At 40.6% G+C, this 19,331-nt stretch overlaps 1 protein-coding gene across 1 annotated transcript; it reads left to right on the forward strand.

Annotated features, from left to right (window-relative positions):
• Nucleotides 1-9,859: 9,859 nt before the first annotated feature.
• Nucleotides 9,860-15,936, forward strand: nrgnb (neurogranin (protein kinase C substrate, RC3) b). The gene is made up of 3 exons (XM_045703457.1): nt 9,860-10,148; nt 11,624-11,837; nt 13,927-15,936. The coding sequence occupies exons 1-3, from the start codon at nt 10,134-10,136 to the stop codon at nt 13,980-13,982; spliced, it is 285 nt and encodes a 94-aa protein (XP_045559413.1). The 5' UTR covers nt 9,860-10,133; the 3' UTR covers nt 13,983-15,936.
• Nucleotides 15,937-19,331: the final 3,395 nt, after the last annotated feature.

The following is a 19,331-nucleotide window of genomic DNA, read 5'->3' on the forward strand; positions in this document are numbered from 1 at the left end:
GTATTTGCCATAGTGACATTTGTTTTTCATGATGAATGAACAGGTTCATACGTTGCTTTTGGTTAGCAAAGACACACAAAAGTAGAAAGTAGAACTAGAAATTGTGCACCAATATTTAATTTTAAAAGCCTGTTATACAGTATTAAATTAAGTTCCCTTTAATATAGAACACGTGGAGAATTCAATAAATCTGTTTTTTTTTATATGAATAAATCCTTGCTAAAGAGGCAAAATTCAGCACTTTGAAAACTCTGTGTCAACCCTGTGTCACTTATAGGAAGTTTTAACCCCAAAATGTTACCAAGTTTTCACCATCGTTGTAAATCCCAGGTTATTGTGTTGCTTTGACAGTCATTTCTGAAGATTATTATTTATTTCATGTGATTAATGATTTGTTTACGTCTGTCCCTACTTTTAAGGTCAACCCTGTTATGTGAACTGAACTCTTGGTGAAATCATTCCTTTTAAAATATATTTTTGAAAGAAACATTAAACATGAGTGTAATCATAGTGCAAAAGCAGGTGTGCTGGTTCTACTTTTTGGGGGCGTTTTGTGGTGTTTTGTGGTTCAAAACTGAGCGGGTCGAGCATAACACGTCAACCCTGTTACCCACAGATCAACAGGCAAGAAATGTTTTGAAATTTAAAATGTTTTTGTAAAGCTTGCATTCAATTGCTAGTCGCTGTTGCACACAAGTTTCTTTCCCCCTGTCGCAAGGGGATTTCATCTGATTTAAGATGAAATCGTCAACCCTGTTATGGTCAACCCTGTTACTTCTTTTGGCACTTAATTGGCACTTACTATAGTCATTTTTTTATTTAAACTCTTGAGATGGGAAAACATGTTTGTTATGATATTGAATATGTTCTCTTTATGACAGAATGTTACATTTAGGTGAAATCAACATTTTTTGGGGGGGGGCCAAGTTACACTTCTCCAAAAGGCACCAAATTGGTGGAACGACACATATCATAGGCCTAAAATAAGCCTCTCAATTCCAGAAAGGAAAAGACTGACATTAAATCATCACTCCCAAGAACTACATAAGTCACCTACCCACAGTATTTTCTGCAAATGAGAAAGGTAGAGGTACATTCATTAGCTTTGGGAAAAGTCTGGAAAAGGTTTGGGTTTTTATGAGATAGGCAAGCACCCTGATATTCTACTAAATGAGTCAGGGAGCCACAATGTGCACATCCGCAGTAAGACACCAGCCTGAGTCAGAAGATGATGACGAGACCATTGTCAAAGTAGTCAGGATGTATAAGGACCGAGAGGGAGATTATTAGAGAGAACATTGACATTCAGTACATTTGAATACTTATTTTATTATACCCATAATTTGTATCATTATTTATGAATTCTCAGGGAAAACAAAGGGTGAGCTGACTGAATCTCAAACAAAAGATGTAACTGGTAATATTGAGCCAGTTGGGATTCCATCTCTCACAAACTCAAACCTTGATGTCTCTGAAGATGTGCAGGGAACTGAAAGTCAAGGAAAAGACTAAATGGACAATGTCACAGATAAAGATGTAATTTCGATGCAAATAGATCCCTCCTCAGAGGTGTCAGACAATAAACTCACAGATATGGATGCAGACACTGAAGAACAGTAAGAAAGAGGAAGTAAAGAAAGAGACAAAAGAGCTGACAAAGTGGTATGCAAATCTGATTTTATCTGTAAATTGACAAATTTGAGCCCAGTGAGGAGGTTTCACTCGGTGGACTTTCAAATGTCGATGTAAGTGCTGAAGAACTGAGAAAGACTGAAGAGGGAGAAGAACAAACTTATGAGGAAATCAGCCCTGGTGATGGTGCAATGCTTGGAAGCTCAAAAAAAGAGAACCACAGTAGTGAATTTGAACTTACTCAGGAAGTCTCATTCACTGAACGTTCCAATGTAGATGTACAGTGCCTTGCAAAAGTTTTCATCCCCCTTGGCATTTTTTCTATTTTGTTGCATTACAACCTGTAATTTAAATGGATTTTTATTTGGATTTCATGTAATGGACATACACAAAATAGTTCAAATTGGTGAAGTGAAATGAAAAAAATTACTTGCTATGAAGCCCCTAAATTAGATCTGGTGCAACCAATTACTTTCAGAAGTCACATAATTAGTTAAATAAAGACCACCTGTGTGCAATCTAAGTGTCACATGATCTGTCATATGATCTCAGTATATATACACATGTTCTGAAAGACCCCAGAGTCTGCAACACCCCTAAGCAAGGGGCACCACCAAGCAAGCGGCAACATGAAGACCAGGGAGCTCTCCAAACAGGTCAGGGACAAAGTTGTGGAGAAGTACAGATCAGGGTTGGGTTATAAAAAAAATATCTGAAACTTTGAACATCCCACGGAGCACCATTAAATCCATTCTTTCCAAATGGAAAGAATATGGCCTCACAACAAACCTGCCAAGAGAGGGCCGCACACCAAAACTCACGGACCACGCAAGGAGGGCATTAATCAGAGAGGCAACAAAGAGACCAAAGATAACCCTGAAGGAGCTGCAAAGCTCCACAGCGGAGATTGGAGTATCTGTCCATAGGACCACTTTAAGCTGTACACTCCACAGAGCTGGGCTTTACGGAAGAGTGGCCAGAAAAAAGCCATTGCTTATTAAAGGAAAAATTAGCAAACATTGTGTTCGCCAAAAGGCATGTGGGAGTCTCTGGTCAGATGAGACTAAATTTAGATTTTTGTCCATAAACAAATAACGCTATGTCTGGTGCAAACCAACACCTCTCATCGCCCCGAGAACACCATCCCCACAGTGAAGCATGGTGGTGGCAGCATCATGCTCTGGGGATGTTTTCATTGGCAGGGACTGGGAAACTGGTCAGAATTGAAGGAATGATGGTTGGCGGTAAATACAGGGGATTTCTTGATGGAAACCTGTTTCAGTCTTCCAGAGATTTGAGACTGGGACGGAGGTTCACCTTCCAGCAGGACAATGACCCTAAGCATACTGCTAAAGCAACACTCGAGTGGTTTAAGGGGAAACATTTAAATGTTTTGGAATGGCCTAGTCAAAGCCCAGACCTCAATCCGATTGAGAATCTGTGGTATGACTTAAAGATTGCTGTACAGCAGCGGAACCCATCCATCTTGAAGGAGCTGGAGCAGTTTTGCCTTGAAGAATGGGGGAAAATTCTAGTGTCTAGATGTGCCAAGCTTATAGAGACATACCCCAAGAGACTTGCAGCTGTAATTGCTGCAAAAGGTGGCTCTACAAAATATTGACTTTGAGGGGGGTGAATAGTTATGCACGCTCAAGTTTTCAGGTTTTGTCTTATTTCTTGTTATTTCTTGTTTTTTTCACAATAAAAAATATTTTGCGTCTTCAAAGTGGTAGGCATGTTGTGTAAGTCAACATGTTGTTTAAATCAAATGATACAAACCCCAAAAAATAGATTTTAACCTCACTAGGGTAGGGGGCACTATTTTCACCTCTGGATGAAAAGCGTGCCCAAAGTAAACTGCCTGCTACTCAGGCCCAGACGCTAGGATATACATATAATTAGTAGATCTGAAAACATGATAGAAAACACTCCAAAGTTTCTAAAACTGTTAAAATAATGTCTGTGAGTATAACAGAACTGAAATGGCAGGCGAAAACCTGAGGAAAATCCATCCAGGAAGTGCCATTATTTTGAAATGGCTGTTTTTCCAATGAAAGCCTATCCACCATTTAAAGGGATAGGACCCAGATTCCGTTCCCTATGGCTTCCACTAGTTGTTAACAGTCTTTAGACATTGTTTCAGGCTTTTATTCTGAAAAATGAGGGAGAATGACAACTTTGAGTGAGTGGATAGTGGGATGTCCCCAGAGCTGTTTTCTGCGCACGACCGAGAGCGCGCCTTTCTTGTTTTTCTTTTATATTGATGGCGCTATTGTCCGGTTGAAATATTATCGATTATTTAGGCTAAAAACAACCTGAGGATTGATTATAAACATCGTTTGACATGTTTCTACGAACTTTACCGGTACTATTTGGAATTTTTGTCTGCCTGTTGTGACTGCATTTGAGCCACTGGATTACTGAACAAAACGCGCCAACAAAATGGAGGTTTTTGGATATAAAGAGGGACTTTATCAAACAAAGCGAACATATATTGTGTAACTGGGAGTGTTGTGAGTGCAACCATATGAAGATCATCAAAGGTAAGTGATTCATTTTATTGCTATTTCTGACTTTCGTGACTACTTGGCTGGTAACTGTTTGTAATGTTTTGTGTGCTGAGCGCTGTCGTCAGATAATTGTATGGTTTCCTTTCGCCGTAAAGCCTGTTTGAAATCTGACACGGCGGCTGGATTAACAACAAGTTAAACTTTATTTTGATGTATTACACTTGTGATTTCATGAAAATTAAATATTTGTAGTAATTTAATTTGAATTTGGTGCTCTGCAATTTCATCGGATGTTGGCCAGGTGGGATGGTAGCGTCCCACACCCCCTAGAGAGGTTAATTTCAGGTTGTAAGGCAACGAAATGGGAAAAATGCCAAGGGGGTGAATACTTTCGAAAGTCACTGTATGTGCTGAAGAACTGAGAGGGACAAAAGAGTGCGAGGAACAAGGCACTGCAGAGGATGGCCACAGTGAAGTCTTCAAAGATCTTGCTGATGCTCAGGAGAGTTCAATATCGCTCATGGTTGAACTCAGTGGACGATTATCACCACCCCAAACTGAATCCCCTTACCCTATTCTGCAGGAAACAACTGACAATTCAGGGGGTGTTCCAGAAGAGGAAGGAATAGAGAATCTAATTGTTTCCACAACATATACTGGGGAAACGTATGAAGTTGCACCCTCCATTGATGATGCCTCCAGAATCTTGTCAGATAATGGAAGTGTTTTAGGTGATGATAAAGAGCAAAAGGAGGAAAGTCTTGTTCAGATCAGCACTGAGGAGCTGCCTAAAACCCTTGAGGTCAAAATGTATGAACAACAGCCAGAGGAGGAAGGTTCTGTCGAGGTTTCACAAAGTGAATCAAAACGACCAGATGTTGTGTCTGAGGATGCTGAGGAAGAAACAGGCCTTGTTGGAGATGATACTCAAGACCCTGTTGAATCTAACACTGACATCAAAGGGGAAGCAGAGTCAGTCACTGCTGAGGCTGATGCTCAGATTAAGGCAATGTAGCAGGAGGCTGCTGATATAGACATGGAACAAGATTACAATTCTGATTCAAGTAACGAGGATGAGGAGAAACTGAGTAAGTTGAACGTCAGCACTCCTAATCAGCAGGCCTCTGAAATAGAGCAGAAACAAGAGGATGACACTGATCATGAGAACAAAGATCTAAATAAGAAGGAAATCAGTGAAGACATATCGCAACAGGATTCTACAAAGATAGAAAATAAGCAAGAGAATGATGATCCTCACACCAATGATGATGAAATGGATGAAAAATACATTTTAAACACATATTGATAAGGTCCTTCAAAGATACAAGGAGAAGCTGGTCAGGAGAACAAGGTTAGACCTATAGAACTGCAGCAAGAGGACGATGAGAAGGAGACAGGGGACACAACTGAGCAACAGGAGGACGCAGTGGAGTACAGGGAAACTGAACTAAAAGGACCTGGCAAATAGGATACAGACCAAGCTGATGACAACCCAGAGCACATGCCAGAAGGACAAATAAAGGACAGCGTGGACAAGACTTATGACCAGGTAAAGTTAAATGTTTTGTTGATTTTTGGGGGGAATTTTTATGTATAGTACAGTCATTTACCCACTGTCATTCAGTATTTCATTTATCCATTGCAGGTTTTATATATTGACACAGGTCAGTTTGGATTGGTCATAACAGCTAGATTGTCGTTGGGAAAATCCATGTAGCAAGCTGTCACGCCCTGACCATAGAAAGCCCTTGGTTCTCCATGGTGTTTAGGTCAGAGCGTGACTAGGGGGGTGTTCTAGTCATTGTATTTCTATGTTGGTGAGTTGTATGGTTCCCAATTAGAGGCAGCTGGTAATCGTTGCCTCTAATTGGGGATCATATTTAGGTAGTCTTTTTCCCACCTGTGTTTTGTGGGATATTGTTTTGAGTGAGTGGATGTAGCACATCGGTACTTCACGGTCATTGTCTGTTTCTTGGTTTGTTTAAGTTTCACTAAAATAAAGATGTGGAACTCCAATCACGCTGCGCCTTGGTCTGTCCTTTCCGACGAGCGTGACACAAGCAGAAATTTTGTTGTTGTATAATATACCACTTTGGTTATACAGTGTACGTAAGTTTGGTCTGCAGTGTAACCACACTTTTAATGGAAACATCTTCCCTAACAGACAGTATAGGCAGGCAGTATGCTAGCAGTAGCAGCTTATGCAGACTATTCACCTGGTTCAGAGACTCTAATGAAATGTGTCCTTTGCAGACTGCTCCCATTCCTGTCCCAAGTAGCTGTATTAAAAATGAACCCTTCAAGGACATCTCTGATCAACAACATCGCTCTGTACCTCTCCACACGGGGTCTCCAGTGAGAGGTGATTGAAAATGCCCCAAAAATAGTTCCGCTTCCTCATGATGACATGTAGGGACATTGAATGTCATCCATTCACCTTAAGCAGACACATTTCAAGTAGCAGTCTTTTTTGCACCCCCTTTTGCCCTCAGAACAGCCTCCATGTGTTGGGGCATGGACTCAACAAGGTGTCAAAAGCATTCCACAGGGATGTTGACTCCAATGCTTCCCACAGTTGTGTCAAGTTGGCTGAATGTCCTTTGGGCGCTGGACCATTCTTGATACACACGGGAAACTGTTAAGTGTGAAAAACCCAGCGGTTCTTGACATACTCAAACCGGTGCGCCTGGCACCTACTACCATACACCAAGTGACATCTATAAGAGATCATAACTTTCACCTGGGTTCACCTGGTCAGTCTATGTCATCAACCTGGTCTCAGAGCATTTCATTTTATTCTGTACATAAGTCCGAGACACTCCATTTAGTATGATATGTTACATTTCGTTTGCTATGTATTTAGGATGTCTATCACCCATTTCGTATGATATGTTTTGCAAAACGTACAATATGGCTAACGTTAGCTAGGCTAGGGGTTAGAGGTTAAGGTTAGGGTTAAGTTTAAGTTTAGGAGGTAGGTTAAAGGGTTAAGATTAGGGTTAGGGTTAGGGGAAAGGTTTGCTAAAAGGGTTACGGTTAGGGGAAGGGTTAGCTAACATGCTAAGTAGTTGCAAAGTAGCTAAAAAGTAGTAAGTAGTTGAAAAGCTGTTAATTAGCTAAAATGCTAAAGCTGTCTGTGATCAGATTCGAACCCGCAACTTTGGGTTGCTAGACGTTCGCCTTATACCATCCACCCCGACCAACCACCCTACTTTCGTTTTTGCCTTAAGTAACCATCTGTCTTATGTAACCATACCAAATGTAACATATCATACTAATTTGAGTTACCCTGATTTACATGTATTATCTTACGTCGTGTAGGAGACCAAGCTGATGTCCTGGAAAGAGTAGGTGTTCCTAATGTTTGTACACTCTGTGTATATCACGGACATGCCTTAACTATCTTGTGTCTAGCTTTTTTTTTAAAACAGGCTATATTCCTTTCTCTTTCCATTTGATAGGCTATGAGTATGAATTTGGGCTAGGCTACGCTTTCATCATTGTTGCATGTTTGGCTTTCTCCAGATCAAACAATGAATTAATCTAACGGAGTTCCATCTAAAAAAAACATAAGGTACCCAGGCGACTAATAATGAGAGAGAACAAACAATATCATTAGCCTATAGAAACATCTAATGGCAAGTTTAATCAAGTTTAAGCTTATTAAGAAATAAATGATCCTTGCGGTGTGGACAAATCCCATCATGCGAGGTTGAAAACCAAATTGCCACTAAAGTATCCTCCTACTAGGCTGATCATAAAAGCTTTATGACAGTTAAAATTATGAACAGTAGCTTATTATTTTCCAAATATTATAATAGCCTAAGAAGGTGTTGTCCTAAAGTTGCCACTTTCAGAAAGAACAAGAATGAAAGTGGGAGTCTGTAGGCCTAGACATAGACTATTCTCAGTCACAGCTTTATGACAGATTGAACAAACAATATTAAGAGAGGAGGATGAGCCAAATAAAACAATTATTATCCAGTTCTGAAGAATGTAGACTTTGCTTCTATCCAGCTCATGATTTATAACCTAACAGGAAGACAGCCCATTCCTCATCAGTTGCAGCTGTCACTTTGCTCAGTCATGTGGGCGCCACACAGACACACACACAAACCCGTTCCTTGCTGAAGCTTCACCAGAAAGGAATATTAGAAAAGATTTGCATGCACTTAGCCTCAACCCAGACTTTCAACAACATCTTTTGTCATGATTCGTCCAGTTATAGCATGAGATTTCTTTCTATAGACCAACGGTGGTTTGACATCGTCCAACCCTAGTGCGTGTGTTTGTTTGTGCATAGCCTAATATATTGGATCTGAATTTTCAGTGCCATGTTCTGTTTGTTCTTGGTTATTCCAGTCTAAATGATCAATGAGCCCTAAACAAGATTTCTGAGCGTGTGAATTTCTGAGAATGTGAATTGCATGATTTAGACTATTCCCACTTGGCACAGACGTCAATTCAACGTCTATTCCAATTTGTTTCAATGACATTTCATTGAAATGACATGGAAACAACGTGGATTCAACCTATGTGTTCTGAGTGGGTTGTCACCAATAACCCATTTGATATCTTTGAGCCGATGTGGTCTTAGGCTGGGAGGTAGGGAGAGTAGGATTTAGAGGGATGTTACCATGGAAACTTGCACCATCCTTTCCCCCTCTTAGTCTTATCAGGGAAGGTCTGGAAGATGGAGATGCACATGATGAACTACCAGTAGATAGTTTGCTAGACAATGCGAATTTGTGCATATGGCTTGTGGAAAATAAACTGAGAAAAGGGAGACCGGTTAGTTTGTATTCACTGGATCACTGTATTTTGCAACTTAACTTCTGCAGCATATCTGCAGCATATCCATCCCTTCTCTATTTCTCACCTTTAAATGTAGGCCATCTACTCTGACCTATACCACATGTCTTGTCGAGTGACTTTGTCCACTTTTTTTGCTCTTCTTTATTCCCAGGGACATTATGACTGATCTTTATCTGTAGGCAAAGGGCAGTTTAGTCACTGTACTGTACTCATCCTTAAATTGGCTTTGATAGATTAACAAGATGACTAGTAATGACTCACACATACACATCACATGTCACACACACACGCATATCACACAAACACACACACACACGTCACAACCCAAACCAAACAGAATCGTACATTTCCAACATACATCTGGTGAGGGGAACAGACCGTAAGAAAATATATTTATTGTACGTTTCAGACCTTTAACTCAAAGCTGAAACAAAGCGTGACCAGGTGGATTTTGGAAAGATAATATATTGACATAATGGGATGAAACAGGGGAGGCAGTCATGTAAGAGAGGAACACGGACAAATGGATGTGTTTGCCGCTCTCCTCCCTGTCTCAGAGGCAATGAGCGAGGGCGGTGGTGGCAGCTGGGATCTGAACGATGGAAAGGGTTTTTAGTTCTCCCTCTAAGTGTGTACAACTGAGAAACAAAACCAGTACTACATGTACTGTACATGTCTGTACATTGTGTGCGTGGTTTCTCTTGGGTTTTCCGGTTACACTTTACTTGGCGTCTGCCAAATGGTACAGTATGTGGCATGTGCCAAATGGCCAGACACCATCTGTTAAAGTGGACATAACTTATAATTATCACTTAAAAGATTTTTGCAATGTGTGAGACCCTTAGTTGATGACTTTGTCCTATACTGTACTTTGAGGTCAGGTAAGTCTTTGAAGTGAGGGGTACAATAGGTCTGTGGGAGCACAGCAGGTAATCAACCTTAATGAGACTGGGAAGATAGACCACATGGTTTGTGTGCTTACAGGGGGTTGTTTCGCACTCTCTCTTTCTCTCTCCCACCCTCTCTCTCACACACTCTATGCAAGCGTATACTAGGGAGTGTCTGTTAGTGGGAACGAGACGTCTCTAGTGGAGACACGAGATACATCTTGCTCGGTCAACACTGAGTGTACAGGCAAAAGGCATTTTAGGTCAGTTCATCCGAAGATTGCTCATCATGGACTGCCACATTGTGAGTACATGCTTGAAATTACTTGTATTGCTTAATACACTGAACTAATATCTAACAAGTAATTATACAAAACTATTCCTTCGTTACAGCTTTTTAACAGCATTACAGCTTTTTTTATATCATTCTAATTGGGTAATGGATTTATTAGAAGGCTTTTATATATGTGTTGAAAGAGCTTTATATTTTAGGAACCGTCAGAAAATCATTTGTTTCCTTGTTATGGTCTTTTGGCTTGCTTGTTTCATCAGCCCTGAAAACTCCAGCTCTGATCTACCAGGTGTCTACTGCACCTGCTTCAGCTTTCTTCACAAGGCAACTTTCTGCCAAATTGATCCTATATTATTTGCATATGGATTGGTTGAAATGCTTTAAATGAATACTTTATGAATATCTATTGTAGAATGATATTGATAGCCAGAATGAGTATAGGTTGTTAAAAGTATGAGTTTGTTTCTTTGTCATTTGAGCTCATTGAGATGACACATTTAGAGCATACTGTAGATTAACCCCTTGAAGCGTTAGAGAAACCTCACGGTGGAATGAAAAACACTCCTGTCTTTCTGCTGCTGTAAGATATGCGAATGTTGGCATCCTACTCAGCCGTTAGACCTAAAACTAATGAATGCTATCTGTAATAGTGGGTGGTCACACTCCCACACTAAGGGGTTTCACTGAGGACACTCTCAAATGCATCTACTTACAGTGCAGTGGGCTTTCTTTGTTTTGCCTATGCACCACATTTTTTAAGAGGGGATGAGCAACTGGTGGGGTGCAGCGGACGTGTTTGGATGATTGCTGACAACCATGTCACTGTTCTGTAACCACTTGTGAATAAGGAGACTTGTCTCTCCCACCCACCACTCACCAACCCAGCTTTGTGTATTCTGCCAGTAATAAGCTACATGGTATACAATGGTGCTGTCTTTGTGTTATGAGAGTGTCAGAGAGAGAGAGAGTCTGAGAGATCTAAAGTTGAATTCCCTTTATGTTCTTCTCACTCTTGATGGACAGTCTGGCTGACTGGCAACTTTTGAAATTGGGGATCACTTTGAAGCAGAGAAACGTATTTCCTTTCTGTGCATAGCGTTGCGTGTCAGGTTAAGCAGTTTGGGAACATTGTTTACATAGCAGTTACCCCGTTCCAGTTTAGCAATGGCAGAAGTTAAGGCAATAGGTGTGAGGAAAAACAACAGAGAAGATAGAGCTTCTGTCCGTAGAGTTACAGTGTGATTTAAGGGCCTTCTAGACTTAAGCCCTTGGACCCTTTAGGACCCTGAGGATGCAATTGAGGAGGATATTTCAATATCATTGACAACCATAGACAGCCTGATATCCACTGGTGTTGTCCTCAGGCGGATTTAGTCATTTTGGGCTCCTAGGCAAAACTTAATCTGGGGCCCCTACTCATGCTACATTACCCCAACCAAGCCCCCTCTAAATCACCTAATTTCTCAGATATACTTGTCCTCCTATAGGAAGAATGCAGCCAACCCCAGGAGGAGGAGGACATCATGGACATACCTCTGGATGACCCCGAGGCCAACAAGGCAGCTGCCAAGATCCAGGCTGGCTTCCGTGGTCACATGACCAGGAAGAAGATTAAGCCTACTGACAAGCCTGAGGGGGAGGAGGAGGATGAGGAAGTGAGCAGCAGTGGTGAGGCCCTCAACGGAAACCAGGGGGACACAGGTCAGTGACACTAGTGTCCCCTGACACATACACACACACACACACACACACACACACAGTCACTCACTCACTCACTCACTCACTCACTCACTCACTCACTCACTCACTCACTCACTCACTCACTCACTCACTCACTCACTCACTCACACACACACACACACACACACACACACACACACACACACACACACACACACACACACACACACACACACACACACACACACACACACACACACACACGTAGACCCAAACCGGTTTAGACAGGTATTAGCCTTGATATCCCCCTCAGGACTAGTCTGGTGAAGGCCTATGTCATCAATAACAGTTATACACAAATTATTGCAGTGTATTTTCAGCTAGTAACTTTCACTTTAGACATTGGCTGATAAACCAGTTATGGATCTGATGCTTGTGTCCCTGACATCCCCTACATCTTGTACATCCTGATTTTCACACTATTAGCGAAGTAACAGGACGACCATTTTGTGTCCATAACAATATTAAATGCATTTATTGATCTGTTTTCAACATCAAATGCATACATTGTATGCATAATTCAGGGACACATGAAGGTCCACCATTTAACACAGCTTGAAACCAATTTAAAAGCCATGCATTATTAACGAGGTCTAATAAAGGTCCTTAATGAGTTATTTCAATGTAAGCAATGTGACACGCTCCATCCAAATCTTTAATCACTCCATAAAGGCTGCAGTGCCTGATTGAAATCTACAATGAATGTCTTTATGAGGTGATTATTACTGAATACTCCATTAGTTATATTTTCAAATTGATGGATGCATTCGAATGAGAAATGTTGATCACAACTCAGATGTGTGATATAGGGTGTCGGTGCCCAGAACCATGGCAAATCTTATCTAGAAATTCTGCGATAGTGTTCAAATATAAAGTGAATGACATGCCTTTCTATCTAATCAACACGTTTTGTGGTGAAAATATATTCAGGGCAAAACTGTACAGTTTGCACAAATAAATGTTGAAAGTGGTTTGCCACAGTATTTTCATAGTTGAGCTCCAGTACATTTTTTTGTCAGTTTCTGTTTAAACATATCAGCTACTGAAGTGTACGTTTTTTTGGTGGGTGACTTAAAGCCTCGAGAATACTTCCAGGAATCAAAAAGTGTACATTGCAGCTTATTTCACAAGTTTTGATTCCAGGGGCAGAGTATACTATATTAGTGTGTTACCCATCCCAAATGCAAAATGCATTTGACTTATTCATTGTATCGTACAGCAACAGCACATATTATGCAAACAGGCAACCACCACTTCCCTGGTTCGTCCTTTGTTTAATAAAAAATGGGACAGGACATTTTGTGGCGTTTACAGTGTTTAATGTGTCTGTTCTATTTGTTGGTGTTGATTTTTGTGTTGAGTATGTGAAAACATGGGACAGGGGTTAGAGTATGTTCCAGGTCCAGTTTGTGTTGAGTATGTGAAAACATGGGACAGGGGTTAGAGTATGTTCCAGGTCCAGTTGTTTCACCTTTACAGTACTTGAATTGGGTTTAGCCCCGTCCTTGAGAAAGACCAACAAACAACTTTCCAATTCAAGCCTTCTCACCAACCCCCAACCCAGATCTTGGTTGCCAAGCATCTTTATGTAGCAGTATTATTTTTAACACCAGGTGCCTTATACCTCTGAGACACAGTAGAATTAATGTTCCTTGTCGTAGAGGCATGGGCCAGCTAAATCTCTCCCTCTTGGAGTAGCCTCTGCTTTTCACTTGGGTTATTGGTAACACTTCCAATGAATACAGTCTTTTATAATGCATTATAAACTCATTAATAACACATGAGCTATGCATAATGCATTATAAGGAGGGTATTCATAGGAAGTGTTTCACCAGGATCGGTAATACCAATTGAATCGTTGCAGTATGTTTTTAGTACTATTATGCTTATCACCACCTTTTGTGAGACGCCTCAATCTTGCGCATGTCATTATAGCCTTGCTGCTGTTTGGGGTCAACACTTTATTATGGAGTGTGAGTGAGTAATGGCTAAATGAATTCATCATTCCATCTGCAGTGCTAAAATCAGCTTCTTCTTCGGTCTGTTTTAGTATCAGGAGGATCAGAGGGAGTAGAGAGAGATGACACATCTGTGCCGGAACAGTGAAGCCTCTGACCTCGATGAAGAGAAGAAGAAGAAGAAGAAGAAGAGGAAGAAGAAGAAGAAGAGGAAGAAGAAGAAGAAGAAGAAAAAAAAGAAGAAGAAGAAGAGGCATGGCTGTGGCTGTACCTTTTTTTTCGAGGGGAGCAACTTTCTATGTAACACAAAAAAAGAAGTGTATTATCCAGATTTTGGGATGTGTCATCTGATTTGTGAACTCTTTAACACTCCTGCTTCCAGGCCCAATCTGCGTGGATGGTCTTTGACCCAAATTTGCGTCTCTCACTGCATGTACTTGTGAAACTTCTGGTAGTGTGCTAGTCTAGAAGAAGATATGTGAGGCTGATAATAATTGTTTTCTCATGCTAAACAGGCCTAATTTGAGTCGAATATAAAGTTTGTGTACAATTATGCATTATGAACGCACGTCAACCGCTGGAATGCTTGTTTCTATGTTGCTTCAGGTGCTTGTATAATTACTATTTCATTATTTCTGGTGTACACAATATCGCTAAAAGGGAGGTAGAGACCCTTATTGGTTATTGGAAGGCATACTATTTAAGTTGATAATTAATGTATTGTTATTTAGATTTGTAGTCTTTTAAGTGTTGTGCACCATAATGAATAATGGAATCACTTTCACATATTGGTCAGCGTCACCATTTTCTCCACATCAGATCTTCCAACACAGTAAGCATGCAGTACTATGTACTATAGTTTATTTGCGGATAGTAGTACTCACGTTAAGCTTTATCCTTAGAGAAATTGCTAAACTATTGACCTAAATCAGGTGGTATTATTATCAGGGGTTGGAACCCAAATTATTTTCCAATCGTTTCGTTCTGAACAGAACCATCATTTTTTTTATTTCCATTCCACTGTTCCGACCTGCAAAATGAAGTTCTGAACCGGTTCTTACCCCAAAAAATTACAAGTATATAACTTTCATTTCTGTTCTTTTATAAACCTCTGAAATATATATATTTTTTTACATTAGCTCAACATTAAATGACTTCACCAATTAGTGCGGATAGAGCAGCTTGCTATGGAGTGGGCAAGCTATAGTTGTTTTAGCCTTTGCAGCTTAGGCAGCCGTTAGGCTGGCTACAGTTGTTAACATGCGCGATGGACGGTCACGTGTAGGGGCATGAGATGCAACTGAAATTTTGCAGGTGGGGAGAGAGCGAGAAATGCTGGAGGGGGAGGCTTGACTTGAAGCGCTGGGCATTATTATGACATGCATTATCTGAATTAGGGCCACATCATTATTCCTACATAGGAGCGGTTTCTATGGAGGAACTTTGAATGTCTTTGAACTTCCGAGTGTTGGCTTAAAGTTGGACCAGAGCTAGCTAGCTAGCTTTCTAACAAGCTTGTGTGTGCAGAGTGGCACCAGAATTAAAAACACATCATACCTTTTTGTAGTTAATAAATCTAATGTGAAACGTGATAGTATCTGTAACTAGCATCGAAAAACTGAATCCATTCTTCTCTAATTATAAATCTGAATTTCTGAATCACGCTTGTAACGTCAGTAGGCTACAGTAGACTAAGCTTCGGAGGGAGAGGGGCAGGTTGCCTACACATGCAGATGCACTGGCAAAGATTTTCAGCTGGCAGGCAGACACTGGAATAAGTTTTTGAGTGACGGAGTGAGGGCTTTGCAAAGGCACATTGTTGCATTTTTTTATGGGACTGAAAAAAAATGCCTGGAATGTAAAATAACGTTATTAACCGGTCACCATGCTTTTAAATGAACTGTCCTGTTCCAGAACGGTATAGATCACTTTCTTTCACAGTTCTGATTCTGTTCCTCATATTTTTGGGTTATTTTCTGGTTTTCGGTTCTGTTCCCTGAACCGGTTCCAACCCCTGATTATCATCATGCTTCATGAACAGATTTAATTAAATCATTGTAAAAGAATAACAGTTGTAAATCAATAAATCCATATCAAATGTTTGTGTAGGAAATCATTTTCAGCTGTTCAGAGCACCATATATAATTCATAACAAAAACAAGTCTTGACCCTGATCCTTACCCACTCATGGATATGGTGATGAGTGTTTGAAAAAGATGAGTAATTTATATGTAGAAGCAGTCATTAACGCTTGACCCACAAATGACTGTATCCAAGGTTATTGAGCTAGGATTATGGAACGAATCAATAATAACAGCAGAGTCTTCAAGCAAACATGATCACGCTGACAACAAATTATGACAGAACATGATCTATCACCCGATATTGAATGGTGTTTCATAGAATGCATCAACCCTAGTTTTAAAGGGAACGTTCAGGATTTTACAACTTGATGTTAGATGGTTACTCACCCTGAAAGTAGTCTATGGTCCAGGAAAAATTGTAATCTGAACTTCCCCTTTAAGAGTTAAATGGATTCCAAAAGTAACGTAGGGAACGCAATCTCAAGACAGAACTTTTTTTTTTTCACTCAACCTGTTATTTTTTCACTGAACCGTAATGCAGCATAAGCATAGCTGTTAATTGGAAAGTCTTCCCACCACTAAACTGAAACAAATGGTAAACTGGTCTTCCGTGAAAAGCTTTCTCTGTAGGGGAACGCCAGGAATAACTCACATCACATGACAAGTAGGAGACTTGCTTGATTGTTTGGTTGGTTGAACAGAATCTCATCTTTCCCCAGTTTCCATTCATGTTGCAGCTTTGAATATAATACATATCATTATTTTCCTCTGAAAAACATTTTCATTGTGTCTCACATTTCAACAGGTGCATCACCTGTTAGACTGCTGTCAAATATCTTATCATCTTACAAATAATAGTAATAATTAATAATAATAGATTACATTACATAATTGATTACATTTCTATAGCGCTTTTCATAACAATCTCAAAGCAACAAAGGACAGGTTGTGTCAGCGATGTTCTTTAAAGTGAATCTTGATACTGCTTTAGTCGAAAAAGTTACATTCATAGTCAGTGATGTTTCATTGGCTGAGGTGCTCTTTCTGTTGCCTTCTCTCTCCATATGAGAAAAGAGCAGGGTTGAGATATGGAAGGAGGAAGCATAAGACTCACTCACAGCTAACCCACGCTCACTCCCACACACATCTTAGCTCAGCCCAGCCACACAGAGGCACCGAAGGAATCTCTCTCCCCCCTCGAAATGGGTTCTGTCACCGGCTGCTGAGTGATAAGGCATTAAAGAGACGTTCTGCTGGTTTTCCATGGCAACACAAAGCCACAGAAGACAGCACTAGTTTCTCAGCTTGACACGGCGCCTCACCACCTCTCCCATGGTTCCCACAGGTGTCCAGACACAGCTGCCTAATGACACTGACTGTAGAATCAATACGCCAGACAGACACCTCCAAACAGCACTTCAGCCACAGGGAACTGTAAATGAATTTCTAAAAAGAGTTTGATGGACAGCTTTGTCCAAAAGAGTATTTCACCATGGAAAGATTAACAGCATCCAAATACAACAATTTGTTAATCAATGTTTTTCAATGCAGACAAACTGTTCCAGAAATAAAATACTTCAGCTGAGACAGAATGCAATATCTGAAATTTGGCATCTATTTTGATCTCATTTTGAATGTAAAATATATATTTTTAAACATATGTGGTTGTGTTTAGTCCTTTAAGGGCTGGTGAATGTTGTGGAGGAAAACAATCAGTCTGGGTGTTTGAAACTTGCATCAAATGAAAGTCTGATAGTCTATTTTTAAAATGTTAATCTGGATTGATTCGCTCGCTTGGTTCCCTCACAGCTTGTCAGTGCAATCGCTGTGTTCTCCTGGGCAGCAATTAGTGGTGGAAGTAAGTCAAACTCAACAGCAGAGGGCGCTATTGGTCATCACGGTCATCATCATCATCATCATGTCTACGACCTCACTCTTTAACGACAGGGCTCGTATTTATAAAGCGTCTAAGAGTAAGAGGGCTGAACTAGGATCAGGTCCCTCCTGCCCATGTAATCTTATTCATTATGATCTAAAAGGCTAAACTGATCCTAGATCAGCATTCCTACTCTGAGATGCTTGGTGCGCTAGATTTCTAGGTTATCCAAACTGTGGGTCATTGGGGGTGCGATTGAACACAATATGAATTTCACTGATTACTGGATCGCTCAGCCCATACTGAAAAGGGACACACTAGCTCTACCATGTACCATTGGGCTAAAGTTCTTCCTTGCTGTCATCACAAGAGTCATACACACTGCATGTATGAAGCTACGTGTACACAGTCAGCCTAATTCTCATCTTTTTCCACTAATCGGTCTTTTGCCCAAACAGATCAGCTCGTTTGGCAAAATTGGACAACATATCAGCCTTTGAAAAGGATTCCATGTCCACGTCCAGTCTCTGTGATTTAACTATAGTCTGGTCGACAGAGAACTGCTGTGTGACTTCTCTCTGATATCGTGTGTGACAGTGTGTCTTATACATGAGCAGAAGATGGCCCCTCATACTCTCTGTTATATATTGACAGCAAGTGTTTCCCTTGATTTAGGAACCGTTAGAAGATGAGAGGGAGAGAGAGGGGTGCTTTTACCCAGGGCTCAAGAAGACAGAGTCAGTCAGATAGAGTCTGATTGTGTGTCTCAGCCCTCCAGGCTTTGATGGCTTACTACAGAGGAGTTTGAATACAGGGACCCTGTGAGAGTTCTACTCAGGGCTCGCTCTAGCCTTTTGGGGGCCCTAAGTAAGAATTGGTTGCAGACCCCCCCCCCCCCTCTCTCGACAGTGGAGAGAAAAGGTTTTAAAGTTCATTTTCTGCAATTCTACTCATTTTGACATGGGGCAGAGAGACATTTGTTCAGTTTTAAAGCGAATTTCCTGCTAATGCAAAACTAAATTTCAAACTTACCCTTTGTGAATTCTACTATTTTTACTCTCAACAGTAAGTTGAGACCCCAACTGAGTTCATTAAAAAAATATTATAAAATAAATGGCCGGGGGTCCTAAACGACCGCTTATATCACTTATGCCTGGAGCCGGCCCTGGTTCTACTATGGGTGAAAGATTCCAACGGTTGCTGGGTTGGCTAGTTCTGACATTCCACTTCTAGGTTTATTACACTGCCTTTGTTGAATAAACAGTAAGGCAGAATGTAATCATAGGGATTTCCCCTATGGACATGACATATGGTGCAATGTACAGTACATCACTGATGGTCTCTGCATCAATCCAAACTCATATTGAAGTTTTGTCAATATTGTCTGATAGACAAGTAGAAGGCTGAGAGGTTATATCATGTTAACGTTACTCCTTGTAGTCCAAGGACATCACATGCTCTGTTTAAAGGCGAATTGGCTCTTGAAGCCAAAACTACCAAATACTCAATCTAAACATGAATCGATTTAGTGTAAGTG

This window comes from Salmo salar, chromosome ssa20, assembly GCF_905237065.1.
Source record: "Salmo salar chromosome ssa20, Ssal_v3.1, whole genome shotgun sequence".
NCBI classification, from domain to species: domain Eukaryota; kingdom Metazoa; phylum Chordata; class Actinopteri; order Salmoniformes; family Salmonidae; genus Salmo; species Salmo salar.

Coding starts and splice junctions, on each gene's coding strand:
- nrgnb (XM_045703457.1), top strand. Junction 11,838..13,926: donor CGGAAACCAGGGGGACACAG/GTCAGTGACACT, acceptor GGTCTGTTTTAG/TATCAGGAGGATCAGAGGGA.